Genomic DNA, 16,809 nt, shown 5'->3' with positions numbered 1-16,809 from the left:
ATAAATTTATGTTATCAAACACATTTTTGCATTCATTGATTTTCAGACATGTGTTTGATATGGTGTTCTCTTTAGGGCTGCTAGAAAGATTTCTGATACAATTTCTGATTTTATGATGGTTACTTTCCACTTTTGAAGTGGAAGAGTTGCAGGAAGAGCAGGTAGATGAAAAAAGAGAGCAAGCTCAGAATACCAATGAAGATACTTTTCACAATTAATTCTCCTAAAATGAAGAAGTCATAGCTCAGAATGTTTATTCTTAAACACAGGAGTGAGAAGGAGGATGGCCAAATGCCACTGAGACAAGAAATTCCATTATTTGAAATCAAAATTAAAGAGAAAATCCCTTAAAAACTCTTTAATATCTATCTACACCCTCCCCAAGCATAAAAAATGTGATTGCCCTGCAATTCTGTAGTGCTCACATGTATGAGGGGTACTAAATATGGCAGGATTTCAATCCCAGAGAGTATTTTTAATTTGTTCTGTGATGAGATTCCAAATGTCCTCTCTTGTTTTTATGTCTAGTTCTATTGCCCAGATGCTTGTCACATCTGAGAGATTACCATTATCTGGCTGCATGAGCAAGGAGGCAGTTGTTTTGGAACAGATGATCCCTTGTCTACAAGGCATTGAGATATTATGTGAGGAATAGCAGAGAAGTATTGAAATATCCTTAGAAGGAAAGTTAATTATATACTGGGGATAAAATCCTGGGTGTACTTCAGGCGACTTTGCTGAAACCAGACTTTCATCTGTGGTGGTGATAGTAGTAATGCTTCGAAAATAGAAGCAGAAGACTATTCCATGGCAGAGAGTTATGTATAAACCAAAGTAATTAAATGCCTAAAGGTGAGTTAAAACCCCCTCTATTTTCCTGTGAAGGTGAAAATCTTCTATTGAATGACTTAGAGGTTTCTAGATTTATGTTTCATCTTTTTAAAAAATTCCTCAATGACTGACAACACTATTGAAGTTAAACCCTCTTTGTTTTCAGTTATACAAAATGACAAACAGTTTTTCTGTTGTAGAACAAGAAATACAAATAATGGCAATAAATATTTATTTTAATAGATGTAATAAAAATGGTATGGATACTTTTGCTACATAAGATCCAGTTTCTTATTTTGCTACCTTTCCAATTTAAGCCTCCTTCTGCTCAGAATGTATTCCAAGTTAACATGAGTAGTCCTACTGTTTTTAGACCTTATGTTTTTTCAAATAAATAACACACTCAAGGTTGACAGGAGACAACATAAGCATTTGTCCTTCTAGTAGTTTTCAAAACTAAGAAAAGTGAAAGACAAGGTTAAAAAATATTTCTAAACCTCTTTCAGAAAATATGTCTGTAACAGAGATAAGAAATTAGTCCCTGGAGGAAAAACAGTACCTCCAGAAACTGTTTCAAATGTGTTTATAATATACAGTAATTACCTCTTTTTGACTGTTATTCTGTACCAGTTCCACTGATTAAATTATAGAGTTTTCAGTCATCCCTACCAAAAGATTGGAAAAGTCATTTTGGTACCTTGTTATAGTTTATGCAAGGGCAAGGCAATCTGTTTTACTCAGTTATTTACCAAAAAGTATAAACATCTTTTCTCATAGCCTTAAAATGATGTGAATTGCAGTTAAAAGTTAAACTTCTTTTGAAAACTTCATGGTGTCTAAACTTCATAATGCCCCAATTTCCAGTAAGTTTTGCAGAGATTAGGTGTCAGAATATCTTGTTTGAGAAATCAAATGTCTTTAATAACAAATTGAAATAAAATTGTGATTTACTTAAGAAATCCCTAATTACTTGGAACTCCTAAGAGCTGATTTTCAGAAAGGTTCTTCAGTGTTCTTTGTGTACTTCACAAACAAATTTTTGTGGTTTTTTGTTTGCTTTTGTAATAAAGCTTTATGAAGCAGGTCTGAGATTTTCTTGGGCTAAAGAAAAGAGTCCTAAATCAAGGAAATTGGCATCATATGTTAAAAACCCCAGGAATTATTTACAAAAATAGAAAGTAACCCAAAAAGACAGATGTTACCAAGACAGAAGTTGTAACCATGAGAGCTGGAGTGGTTTAGGTTCCAGGGACAACTTACAGAAACCTTCCTAAAGGAACTCTGGAGCAGGAATTTTTTTTAGTAATAGGACAAAGGGAAATGGCTATAAGCTGACATAGGATTAGATATTATTAAGAGATTCTTTGCTGTGAGGGTAGTGAGAACTGGAACAGAGAACCCCAATGTGGGGATTTTCCATCATTGTGGAATTCAAGGCCAGGTTGGGCAATCTGGTCTAAAGGAAGGTGTCCCAGCCCACAGCAAGAGTTTGGAAATATATGATCTTTAAGGTCCCTTGCAACCCAGGCTATTTTATGATTCCAAGTTTTTATTACTTTGAGAAATTAAAATATAAGACCGTAACAATTATGTCTGGTCAGTCAAAATATTAAATGTAGACTTTTCTTAGCTGGTAGAAAGCTCATTATAAAAGCTGCTATTGGAGCTGAGACAGAAGTGAGACTTATGTGAAGTACAGGACACTGAATTAAACAGATATGGAGATCTATAAGACTGCAAGGTAGTCTTTTCTGAAATAGCAGAAGCTCTTGGCATGGATTCCTACTCCACTGTGAACTGCTACCCAGGTGCAGCGTCCTTCTGTCCTGGTGTGCTGTGGTGCACGGTTGCTGCTTGCATGTACACCTCTCATGCCAGCACAGGAGACTGGTGAAGAAAGGGGAGGCTATAATGTTCTGGTAGGAAGGGACACCAGTGAGTGACCTTAGTGTAACAGTGTCTTAGGGCGACTCTAACAGGGACAGCCAGCAGTTTTGTCATATGAAAAGCACAACAGAATAAGAAAGAACCTTGCAAGCTGGTGGACACATGGGGTAGGAAGCCAAAAAGGTGGAGAGCAAGAAGGAACTAAGTCCAGTACACTGAAGTAGATGATTGCCTTTCATATTTGTACTCATGTGAAAAATTAAATAAAACTTTATTCTATTGGAAGTTAAAGTTAGTGAAAGGAGGCTCATTTAAAGCAAAAAAGAGGCATAGTGAGAATGGAAAAGCATAAATTAAAGAGAATTGAGACATGATGAGAAGTGATAAAAAAGCAAATTTCAAACATACTTCAAAGTAAAATGCAGTCATCATGTCTGATGAGAGCATCCTATTCTCAGTTTTATAAGTGGGTTTAAAGATCTGGGGGTGAGGCATGTCAAGACAATTAAAGTTGAGATAAAAATAAATTTTAGAGTATAAGAAATAAATATTGAGTATATCTTTCAAAAAATGGATAAGATTGATAGCAGAAGAATGATAAGATAATAATCAGATTGATAGCATAGGGATGGGTTCACATCACTATGAAATCTGTCTCTGTTGAGCTCCAGTAGGTTCTTTGAAGTGCTAACAAAAAGGATGAACATAGAGGAGCCATATAAACTGAGGTGATGATAAAACAAGTAAACAGAAAGAGAATCCAGCAAAACAGAAAGGGTTCTGCAGAACAGTCTGCACTGATTTATGGTCAGCATGAAAAATAACCACTCTTTGCTGCCAAATACAGTCAGGTGATCAAAGACCACAAACAGAAAAAGGTGTTGCAGAAACATGCAATGATAATGAGAAGAGACGAATAAAGTAGATGTATTCCAAATGGAAGACAGCTATCATTTAGGGGGACAAGAATAATTTTGCAAATAGGTATATTGCACAAAATAAAGGGGTGTGAAAATGGATGATCTGATTAAGGAATACTTTAAGATATGATTGACTATGTTTTAAAATAGGTGCAAGTGAAAGAAATGAAAGGAGTTCATGTTATTGGAAAAGATATTGAAGAAAAATGCAGCATATGAACAATCATCTTCCATTTCCTAGGTTTTCTCTTAATATAAAAGAAAGAAAGTATGAAAAACTTAATTAAAAGGAAATACAAAAGCAACTTATAAATGTACAAGTGTGTTAATCAATGCAGACTCAGTATAATTATCTTATGGTGATGCCTGTCATTAAAGAACATGCTAAACAAGAGAGATTAAGATTAAATGAAAGTTGTGGAGTACTTGGAAGGTGAAAGGTGTGGAAATATATTGTTAAACAGTATAATTGAATGGTCAGGAAGAAGAGAAAAAGCCAAAGACAATCATGTTGAGCATTGAGTGAGTGTAATTACGGGACATTCAAGGGCAAGGGCTATGGACATGACGTAAGAACTACTTGCTTTTTTGGAGGGCAATGAAAGTTGAATAAATAGTTTAATAATTGCTGTTACTGAAGCTCACAATAATCTCACAATGAATCAAAGGGTGACTGAAATCAGGAAGAGGAGCTGTGTTTTCTGATTTCAGTAAGTATTTATCCATGTAAAATTGATGAGAATTAAACATCTGAATTTTAAAATCTGGTAGAAAACAATGCAACAGAAACTTTGAATCTTACTAGCTATTAAGAGAATCTCATGAATGGTGTTGTTCATCTTCATACTTATTTCAACAAGAATTTTTCTTTTCTAGTCTAACTTCAAGCTTTTCAAAATTCTTTATTGTGTGCTTTGAATAAAACTTTCCTGTTAATGAAAAGCAGTTTGCAAGTAAATTCTGCTCAGAATGCTGGTTCTGAAATCTAAATGAAAAAGATCACAGCATATGCTACTGGTTATTTCAGCATGAATTTTACTTCTTGAAAATGAATGTCATGTTTTCCACATTTGATCAGACCAGTCAGTTAATGCACGCTGTCTATTTTGATCATACCCAGGTTGGACTGCCAAGGTGAAGAGCATCACAGAATGTATTAACATATGAAAGCAGAGATTAAAGTGCATGTTGTGCACATGAATTCTGTTGGCATGATTTTTTATTTTACAGACTAAAAGAGTAGACCTATCAAAATCAAACTTCACTGTTGGTTCATTTAGGTTTTTTTTTCATTCTTGGTATTAAAAGTCTATCTTCTGACACGTGCATATCTGCACTACATTCTGCTAGTCATCTCTGAAAAACATCCAAGTTATATCATCTTGCAGCATATGAATAATTCTCTTTTGTTACAGTTTGAATATGGAATAAAAGGAGTAATTGGAACTCTCATATGTCATGGATGTTTACATTTCATATCTATGTATGAATAGGACTAATTATTGGATTGAGTATGAAGCATTACACTCCTCAATAAGTAGCATGTTATCTCACAAGGCTCTGTTCCCTCATAGCTGTGGCTCTGGGGATTTTTGGTTGTTTTTTTTTTTTAATTATTATTTATTGGGTGGGGTTGTGGGGTTTTTTTGTTTTTTTTTTTTTGTTTTGTTTTGTTTTGTTATGTTTTGTCTTTTGGGTTTTTTGTTTGTTTTTTTTGTTTGTTTTTTGTTTTTGTTTTATTTGTGGGGTTTTTTGGTTCTGTTTGTTGTTTTGGTTTTTTGGGTTTTTTAAATGTAATTTTATTTTGATAACAATGTACCTATTATAGATGAGTGTTTCTTTGTAGTTTGTATTGAATTAACAGAATAGTCCTGTTGTAATTGAAAGCTTTCATGAAGTAGGTATAGAAACAAAGGTTCTGAATTATGGTGCTGTATTATGATCTTGAGTCAAAGTTTATACTGTGCTTTCCACACTTGGTCTGGAGAGATGGATGAAAATTAACAGTGCATGCTATTAAATTTTCAAGTCTGTCTCTAAGTTTTATCTCCAATTCTATAGAATTAGTTTCAGCAAGAGATTTCTAGGATTTCTAGGAAGAACTGGATTGATAAATGCATTCACACAATTATTTAAAAAGACTTACTACAGTGATTGTATTTGGTAGGAAGTGATAAAGTTCTAGCATGCAGATCTTATGAGTAAATAGTTTGATTTTCTAAAGTGTCTTGTGCAAAAAATGCATTCCAAAAGATTTTTAAAGTGCTAAATAAAACAGCTGAGCTTAAATAATAAATAATAACACATAAAGAGGATTTAAAAATAGTTCAAGTATATGAGGGAGATGCAGAAAGAGATAAATAAAACAGGTTCTTAAACAATGAAGGTTGTGCAGGCACTGATATGAGAATGAATTCTCCAAGGCATCTTGCAGTAGAAGGTAAAATTTGCTATACATGTCAGATGAAGTAAAAAAAAAACCTAATTACTTTCAAAGACTGTCTTCCCTTTTTATCCTCTATATCTATGATACACTGATAATTGTATTTAAAAAGCAGTCATACTTCATAAGAGACGCCTTTTTTTCACCACTATAAATGTATATGAAAAAGCCAAGATAAAAAATTGTACTTTCCTCTCTTCTGTTGCCATGAAAAGTTACTTTACAGCTCAGCAGTATAAAGTGTAAAATCTCATGAGATTTCTGCTTAGTACTCCAGAGAAAGGGGTCTCTGTACATTTAAATGCTCAACGTGAAGACAAGCTTGTGAATGTGCCATGGAGAAGATGATTTAACGAGCTCAAATATATACGTGTGTGTGTGTGTATAATTTAAGAGTTGGCATCTGGTTTGTTTGTTTGTAGTTTGTTATGAAATGTGCATCATGTTTCTGTGAAAGAGCAACTCAGCACTTTGTGCTTTCTCTCAGATGAAATCCCTTCACTAGAAGAGGGGCTTGCTCCGAGCATTCTTGGGGATAAGAAGTTTCAGGGCTGCAAAAGGCAAAGCAGGAAAGATGATCTAATATTTAAGGGACAAGAGAGCAGAAAGCCTGGAGAGGGGATGTAGACCTACATTCAGACTACAAGGCTGGTGGAAAATAAAAAATATCCTCAAGTCCCAAAAGAGTTAAGAACTGCCAGAACTGAGCATTGAAACTTGAAACAAAAGTATAGAAAAGGACCTGCCCTGCCTGTGCACAGTGACTTTGGGAGAGACCTTTTTATAATTATTCTTGTTCTCTTATTTTTCTCAGGAAATGGATTTTTTATAAAAAAAAAAAAAAAGAGGAAATTTGCTATAGCTCAAAAAAATTAGAGTTTGAATGCAGGGGGAATTTCTGACATTTGAGGATGTTGATTTTAAAAAGGATCTATGAGCAAAGCAACTTTTCAGCTTTGACCCACTGTACTGAATTTGGCTGGGATAGACTAAATTTTCTTCATGGTGGATCCTATGGTCTTATGCTTAAGATTAGTGACCAAAATAATGCTGAACATTTTATCAGTGCCTACACACCATCCAGGCTTCCTCTACCTCTGACTCTTCTGGGAATGGGCAAGAAGGTGGGAGGGGACACAAATGGGACATAGAATACCCCAACCAATAAAAGGGTTTTCTAGAACATACGGCTGCATGCTCAATGATAAAAGCTGATGGAGTGAAGGAGGAAGGGACCACACTCAGGGTTATGGTGTTTGTCTTCCATGTAACCATTAGTCCTGATGTAGGCCTGCTTTCCACCTGCCAAAGCAGCCAGTTAACTCCTTCATCTGCCTTGCCTTCATGCACAGCCTTTGCTGTACCTATTAAACTGTCCTTGCCTCAACCCACAAGTTTCTCACTGTTACTCTTCCTTCTCTCCTCCATCCCACCATAGGGGAGGGGAGGAGGGTATGGATGTGGTGGTGTGTGAGGGAGCAGCTCTGGGGCCCTACCTGATCACTGCAGTTAAACTGCATCCACATGGGGTCAGTCAAAACATGTCAATGTTAATATTTACATGACATTATACAATGATGCAACAGATGGCTACTGTAGAATGAGCCCTGAAGTACAGAGCTTTCATAACCCAGAATTATTGGTTGGGAAAATCTTTCTCATAATAGATAGACTTTCAGTCTTTTCCAGAGACAAAATACATGGATGAAAAGCACATGGTTTACAGGTTTAACCTGTGTCAGACCTCTATCCAAAGAGACTTATTTACTCTTCCCTTTGACAAAAAAAAATTGATGTGAATACTTTGCTTCATAGGCAAACAAATTTAGTCATAGATGTTGTTATATATATTTATTTTCAAAGGTGCTACCATATGTCTTTACATAAACAGTATGGAAAACACATTTGTTAGGTAGGTGGGATTGTTTGGCATTAAGTGGCCAGCATTTGTGTATAGAAAATGGGCTTTACCTTTTTAATGCAGTAGTTGCTCAGGAACATTTTGATATATTTTTAGAAGTCATTACTTCTAGTGATGTATTCTGTCAAAGGTTGATATTAAAATTGATTACTAACTTTTGTTTCCTTGGTATTTTTTAGGATTTATTTATACCTGTGGTGGAACTTTAAAAGGACTTAATGGCACTATAGAAAGCCCTGGCTTCCCATATGGATATCCAAATGGTGCAAACTGTACCTGGGTTATAATAGCAGAAGAAAGAAACAGAATACAGATCGTCTTTCAGTCTTTTGCTCTAGAAGAAGAATATGATTATTTGTCATTATATGATGGGCATCCTCACCCCGCAAACTTTAGGACAAGGTAAAGAATGAATATTATTAAAATCTCACTGTAGTAATAAATTAAAAACATATGATAAAATCATTAAAGCTAATGTTTTTAAATTATGGATTGTTTCTTATTTAGTCTTCAAGGTGTGCTTCCTCTAATTCATCATAGGTGTCAAAATGCATATCATGTTTAATTTTAGTTAAAGCAAGTGCTGAAATTAATCTAGCCCTCATAAAATTAATCTCAATGAAATGTAATTAATTAAGAAGCATACAAGCATGGATAAATTAATGTAAAGTAAATATAAGATTGTGGATGTCTCAGTTTGCATGATGTAGTAGCAGTGGAACTTTTGTAATCATTGCAACAGGAGACTTTTTATAAAGATCAGGAAAATTAAGGTAAACTAGGCAATTTTTTTTGTGTGTGTGTCTGTATATGAACACCCAGTAACAGAAAGGGTTTACAAAAATTAAAAAATCCATTTGAGATATCAAGAGTGTGATGTGCCACAGAACAGAGCCTGCATCCTATCAGAGCCTACTTCAGAGTCTTAGCCCAGATGTTTAGTTCTGAAAGGATGCAGCTTATGAGATATGTAATAATTTTGCAATACCAGTAGATATATTAGTCATACATTTGTTAATTATCTTTGCTATCATCTACCTCGACTTCTGTAAGTCAATTTGTCATCAATCTAGACTTCTGTAAGGCCTTTGGCATGGTCACTCAACATCATTTTTGTTAAATGGGAGAAATTTGTATTTGTTTGGGTGGCCTGCTTGATGAATAGCACAGTGGCCACGTGGCCACACCCAAAATGTTGCAGTCAACAACTTAAAGTCCAAATAGAGATGAGCAACAAGCAATGTCCCTCAGGGGGTCTGTATTCAGAAAAAAACTACTCAATATATCTGATACTGATATGGACAGTGGAACTGAGTGCATCTTCAGCACGTTTGCAGAGCACCAAGATGAGTTGTCCAGTTGATTTCCTTGAGGGGAGGGATGCTGCCCAGAGGGACATCAACAGGCTGGAGGAGTGGGCCAATGAGATGAGGCCATGTATAACATCCTGGTCAGTTCTCAGCATCAATACTCACTAGTCGATCAATTAATTTAAAACAGTCCTGCAGAGAAAGAGTTGGGGATATTGGTAGATGAAAAACTGGACATGAACAAAGAACATAGATGAGGGCTGGAGCACCTCCCCAATGAAGCAGGCTGAGAATGCAGGGGCTGTTCACCCTGGAAAAGGGAAGGTTTTGTGGAGACTTGCAACCTCCCAGTATCTGAAGGGGACCTACAAGGAAAGTTGGAGAGGGACTCTTCATCAGAAACTGTAGTGAAGGGTCAAGGGGGAATGAGTGCAAATTGAAAGAGGGGGAATTCAGGTTAGATATTAGGAAGAATTTTTTCACTGTGGGGACTGTTAGCCACTGGAACAGGCTGTGGAAGCTCCAACCCTGGCAGTGTTTAAAGACAGTTGGATAAGGCCTTGAGCAACCTGGTCTACTGGGAGGTGTCCTTGGGTGGGGGGGTTGGCTTAAATGATCCTAAAGGTCATTCCAACATATTAAAATTCTATGGATCTGTGATTAAGGTTGGATATGAGGAAGAAATCCTGTCTAAAGAATGCACTGGAAACGTCCTGGTTTTGTGTAACCTGAAAAATATCCCTTCCCATGACTGGGGCTGGAGCTAAGTGATATTCCAAACCAAACCATTAGATTAATTTATCCTGTGATAAAGAATGTAACACCTGTTCCTGGTTAAGGAACATCCCCTCTCATTTTACTGTGTATAACACACCTCAAAGAAAGGGATGTGTTTTCGTAATATTTTGTGGTAAATGTTGATACACTGGCAATAATTAAAAAAAAAATCTGGCATCTGATTGCTAAAAGGAATATGTAAATTAATATGTGTTTCCTTGGTACTACAAGGAAACTAGAAGAGTAATTCTACATCTCAAATTTGTGCAGGATATAAATTCTCTTAAATAGTTAACACTCAGTAGATAAATGCATCTCTAATGAAATTGTTTTTCTTTGTACTTCTGTGTTTTCATTTCTATTTCCTGTTTGATGAGTGCTTGAATGCAATGATATCAGCTGCAGGAAAGAGGGAACCCACAGATAAAAGATTTGAGAGTTGTCTTCCACAACATGTTTTTCTCCTTTCTATTCAGTCCTCAAAAGACAAAACTGAGATTTTCTCAAATGTAGGAGCCTGAAAAGGCCCTCACTGTCAGTCAGAACTTCAGCTGATGAATCTACTCTAAACTGCATTCTCAAGGATTATGTGAGCTATGTTCTGCACAAATGCAAAGAATAAAACTATGGTTCCCATTAGGAAACAATGGTCCTTACTGAGTTACAGTTTAAATAAGCATCAGGGAAAACTGGTGAAGATAGTTAGCAGGCTGAAAGGAAGATGAAAATATCTTGTAAAGGCAGAATTATTTTCTTTGTTTTGTTCAAGCTACTGAAAATGTTTATATATATTTGTGTGCACATGGACATTCATATCTATGTATTTGTGTCTGGATGCATTTTTAGATATATGTGTGCAAGATTCTTTTAAAATTAAATTAATTCTTCAATGCTGGAGCTTTAGAATGTGTTTATTCAAGGGTCAGCATCTTAGAAGAAAGTCAAGGAAACCTGTTCTTAAATGTTTCAGTATTGTGTATTCAGGATGCCATTAAATTCTGGTGAACAACAGTGTAAGAAATTATGTGGAAGAGAAAAGAATCAGTCAGCACTTAAAAATGAAAAGATGAATTAGCCTCAATATAGGGCTTGAAATAGACTACTTTTGCAAGACTTACAAGATCTTTCCAGAGCGTGGGTGCTCAAGAATAGTACACATTTGTGTGAGTGGAGAATTGGCTTTAAAATTAAGAAAGCACGATAGTGAAATTATGCAAGCTTTGCTAAATCTTTCATGGTGACATTTATTTTCTCAGATTGCTGTAGTAATTAGTGAGGTGATGTTTCCTTGAGTTTTCTTTTTTACAAATAAACAGTTTTGCTGAGGTAATAGTTGCTTGTGGAAATTATCCTAGCATGACAATGTATTTTGACATTTTACTTAGTGACATTACTGAAAGTGTAATCAGATTGCACTTTTCACCTTCCCTTTAATTTTGTAACAGGCAAAAAATATTTTCAGGGGACTACATATGTATATGAAAAAGTACATAACTGGAAAGCTAAAAAAAATTGTCTTGGATAGACAAGGCCACTACATCTGTTTTTTTAATTTAATATTGTGGATTAACATTCTATACGAATTAAATGATTTTGCAGTTCAGCTATTTGTGAGCTCATCACCTTTGACATCCTCCTCATTCAGTTTTGTACTTCATTTAATTGGTCTCCTCAGAATTAAATCTTACTGAAATTACAGTCATTGCATGTCTTCAGTGAATGCTCAACAGCTTTTAGCTGATTTACCTGGCACTTAAATGGCAGCTAAACAATAATAAATGGAAAATAAGTATGTCAGATATGACCAGTATGGAAAGTGCAGTCAATTTTTCACTTGCATCTTTGTGTTACTGTGTATGCTTTATTTAGTATGTTTTACATTATAATCTTTGCTTGAAACTATAAATACTTAATATTTATTTTTAGGAATAACTTTAAACTTTGAACTTAATTTAAAAAAGGGTTTTTTTCATAAATCATATTTCTAATCACCTACAAAAATGTTTATTTACAGAAAGACAGTGTTGCTTCCTGTGCTTGAACCAAGCTTTTAGCAAAATTTCGTTGTTGGGAGTATGTCTGGGTCACGTCATTATTCATTTTTAGAGCTTTTTTGTCCATTCCCCCCCCCCACCCCCCCGTGCATATTTGTGATTTTCATGTACCCTTTCTTTCACATTTACACAAATAGTCCCCTCAAGAAAAAAACAAAACAAAATAAAACAGAACAAAACAATAAAAAAACCCAAGCCAACAAAAACAAAGCTTGATTTTCTATGATTGCTTTTGAAAACATTGTCTGGACCTTATTTTGGTAAGAATCTAATACAACTCCTACTCTGGATAAAAATATTGCATTTCTAGATTAAACACTCTGTTCAGTTTTTCCAAATTTCTGTCTTTCTCATTATTTTTTTGTGGTACAAGATGAATCATTCCACTAAGCTTATAATATGTCTTCAATTTTCTGAGTGCCCAGCTTGAGAAAAAAGAGTTTTGTTTGCACTAGAGATAAGAAATCCCACGATTTAATGAAGTTAGCAGAAGGTATGTTCGAACCAATAAAACATCACATAAATCACCTGCTTTGCAAAGCCGGTCGGAGTCATCTGATGATACCTTTTGCATGTTATGAAAAGAGCGTTTAGTGCAACTTGTAAATAATTCATTGGACTAGTCTTATCTTAGGGAGCAGCAGGAAAAGAGCTGCTGCACACAGGCCCAGAGCAGGAGCCAAGGAGAGCCGGGTGAGGCCGTGCTCCTGGGCAGGGCTGAGCACAGAGAGCAGAGCTGGGGGGCTCTAAGGGTCCAGCACTGCCCCTCCACAGCCTGGACCAGCTGCGGGCTCCCTGAGCACAGCTCAGCACAGCACAGCTCAGCACAGCACAGAACAGCACAGCACAGCTCAGCACAGCACAGCTCAGCACAGCACAGAACAGCACAGCACAGCTCAGCACAGCACAGCTCAGCACAGCACAGAACAGCACAGCACAGCTCAGCACAGCACAGCTCAGCACAGCACAGAACAGCACAGCACAGCTCAGCACAGCACAGCTCAGCACAGCACAGCACAGCACAGAACAGCACAGCACAGCACAGCACAGCTCAGCACAGCTCAGCACAGCACAGCTCAGCACAGCACAGATCAGCACAGCACAGCTCAGCACAGCTCAGCACAGCACAGAACAGCACAGCACAGCACAGCACAGCACAGCACAGCACAGCACAGCTCAGCACAGCACAGCACAGCTCAGCACAGCACAGCACAGCTCAGCACAGCTCAGCACAGCTCAGCTCAGCACAGCACAGCTCAGCACAACACAGCACAGCACAGCACAGCACAGCACAGCACAGCTCAGCACAGCACAGCACAGAACAGCACAGCACAGCACAGCACAGCACAGCACAGCTCAGCACAACACAGCACAGCACAGAACAGCACAGCACAGCACAGCACAGCTCAGCACAGCTCAGCACAGCACAGAACAGCACAGCACAGCACAGAACAGCACAGCACAGCACAGCACAGCTCAGCACAGCTCAGCACAGCACAGCACAGCACAGCTCAGCACAGCTCAGCACAGCACAGCTCAGCACAGCACAGCTCAGCACAGCACAGAACAGCACAGCACAGCTCAGCACAGCACAGCTCAGCACAGCTCAGCACAGCACAGCACAGCTCAGCACAACACAGCACAGCACAGCACAGCTCAGCACAGCACAGCACAGCACAGCACAGCTCAGCACAGCACAGAACAGCACAGCACAGCACAGCACAGCACAGCTCAGCACAGCACAGAACAGCACAGCACAGCACAGCACAGCTCAGCACAGCACAGCACAGCACAGAACAGCACAGCACAGCACAGCACAGCACAGCACAGCACAGCACAGCTCAGCACAGCACAGCACAGCACAGAACAGCACAGCACCGCACAGCACAGCTCAGCACAGCTCAGCACAGCACAGAACAGCACAGCACAGCACAGCACAGCACAGCACAGCACAGCACAGCACAGACCAGCACAGCACAGCACAGCACAGCACAGCACAGCACAGCACAGAACAGCACAGCACAGCACAGCACAGCACAGCACAGCACAGAACAGCACAGAACAGCACAGCTCAGCACAGCACAGAACAGCACAGCACAGCACAGCTCAGCACAGCACAGCACAGCACAGCTCAGCACAGCTCAGCACAGCACAGCACAGCTCAGCACAGCACAGAACAGCACAGCACAGCACAGCTCAGCACAGCACAGCACAGCACAGAACAGCACAGCACAGCACAGCTCAGCACAGCACAGCACAGCACAGCACAGAACAGCACAGCACAGCACAGCACAGCACAGCACAGCACAGCACAGCACAGCTCAGCACAGCACAGCACAGCACAGCACAGAACAGCACAGCACAGAACAGCACAGCACAGCACAGCACAGCACAGCTCAGCACAGCTCAGCACAGCACAGAACAGCACAGCACAGCACAGCTCAGCACAGCACAGCACAGCACAGCTCAGCACAGCTCAGCACAGCACAGCACAGCTCAGCACAGCACAGAACAGCACAGCACAGCACAGCACAGCTCAGCACAGCTCAGCACAGCACAGCTCAGCACAGCTCAGCACAGCACAGCACAGAACAGCACAGCACAGCTCAGCACAGCACAGCTCAGCACAGCTCAGCACAGCACAGCTCAGCACAGCTCAGCACAGCACAGCTCAGCACAGCTCAGCACAACACAGCACAGCACAGCACAGAACAGCACAGCACAGCATAGCTCAGCACAGCACAGCTCAGCACAGCACAGCTCAGCACAGCACAGCTCAGCACAGCACAGCACCGCACAGCACAACACAGCTCAGCACAGCACAGCACAGAACAGCACAGCTCAGCACAGCTCAGCACAACACAGCACAGCACAGCACAGAACAGCACAGCACAGCACAACACAGCACAACACAGCACAGCACAGCTCAGCACAGCACAGCACAGCTCAGCACAACACAGCACAGCTCAGCACAGCTCAGCACAGCACAGCTCAGCACAACACAGCACAGCTCAGCACAGCTCAGCACAGCACAGCTCAGCACAGCACAGCACAGCACAGCACAGCACAGCACAGCTCAGCACAGCTCAGCACAGCACAGAACAGCACAGCACAGCACAGCACAGCACAGCACAACACAGCACAGCACAACACAGCACAGCACAGCTCAGCACAGCTCAGCACAGCACAGAACAGCACAGCACAGCACAGCTCAGCACAGCACAGCACAGCACAGCTCAGCACAGCTCAGCACAGCACAGCACAGCTCAGCACAGCACAGAACAGCACAGCACAGCACAGCTCAGCACAGCTCAGCACAGCACAGCACAGCACAGCACAGCACAGCACAACACAGCTCAGCACAGCACAGCACAGAACAGCACAGCTCAGCACAGCTCAGCACAACACAGCACAGCACAGCACAGAACAGCACAGCACAGCACAACACAGCACAACACAGCACAGCACAGCTCAGCACAGCACAGCACAGCACAGCACAACACAGCTCAGCACAGCACAGCACAGAACAGCACAGCTCAGCACAGCACAGCACAGCTCAGCACAGCACAGCTCAGCACAGCACAGCTCAGCACAGCTCAGCACAGCTCAGCACAACACAGCACAGCTCAGCACAGCTCAGCACAGCACAGCTCAGCACAACACAGCACAGCTCAGCACAGCTCAGCACAGCACAGCTCAGCACAACACAGCACACACACAGCACAGCACAGCTCAGCACAGCACAGCACAGCACCGCACAGCACCGCACAGCACAGCTCAGCACAGCTCAGCACAGCACAGAACAGCACAGCACAGCACAGCACAGCACAGCACAGCACAACACAGCACAGCACAGAACAGCACAGCACAGCACAGCACAGCACAGCACAGCACAGCACAGAACAGCACAGCACAGCACAGCACAGCACAGAACAGCACAGAACAGCACAGCTCAGCACAGCACAGAACAGCACAGCACAGCACAGCTCAGCACAGCACAGCACAGCACAGCTCAGCACAGCTCAGCACAGCACAGCACAGCTCAGCACAGCACAGAACAGCTCAGCACAGCACAGCTCAGCACAGCACAGCACAGCACAGCACAGCACAGCACAGCACAGCACAGCACAGCTCAGCACAGCACAGCTCAGCACAGCACAGCACAGCACAGAACAGCACAGCACAGAACAGCACAGCACAGCACAGCACAGCACAGCTCAGCACAGCTCAGCACAGCACAGAACAGCACAGCACAGCACAGCTCAGCACAGCACAGCTCAGCACAGCTCAGCACAGCACAGCACAGCTCAGCACAGCACAGAACAGCACAGCACAGCACAGCACAGCTCAGCACAGCTCAGCACAGCACAGCTCAGCACAGCTCAGCACAGCACAGCACAGAACAGCACAGCACAGCTCAGCACAGCACAGCTCAGCACAGCTCAGCACAGCACAGCTCAGCACAGCACAGCTCAGCACAGCTCAGCACAACACAGCACAGCACAGCACAGAACAGCACAGCACAGCATAGCTCAGCACAGCACAGCTCAGCACAGCACAGCTCAGCACAGCACAGCACCGCACAGCACAACACAGCTCAGCACAGCACAGCACAGAACAGCACAGCTCAGCACAGCTCAGCACAACACAGCACAGCACAGCACAG

The 16,809-nt window shown here is 40.8% G+C and overlaps 1 protein-coding gene across 3 annotated transcripts in view; it reads left to right on the top strand.

The window, feature by feature from the left end:
- Positions 1-16,809, top strand: part of CSMD3 (CUB and Sushi multiple domains 3) — a 590,741-nt gene that overhangs the window by 70,323 nt on the left and 503,609 nt on the right. For all 3 annotated transcript variants that reach the window (XM_062491358.1, XM_062491350.1, XM_062491342.1), the window contains exon 2: positions 8,182-8,404. In XM_062491358.1, the coding sequence (XP_062347342.1) occupies positions 8,182-8,404 (223 nt within the window). The remainder of the gene's footprint in view (positions 1-8,181; positions 8,405-16,809) is intronic.

This window comes from Cinclus cinclus, chromosome 1, assembly GCF_963662255.1.
Source record: "Cinclus cinclus chromosome 1, bCinCin1.1, whole genome shotgun sequence".
In the NCBI taxonomy this organism is placed as follows: Eukaryota; Metazoa; Chordata; class Aves; order Passeriformes; family Cinclidae; genus Cinclus; species Cinclus cinclus.
Note: the sequence above shows the minus strand (reverse complement) of the source record. Positions and strands in the feature narration are given on the sequence as shown.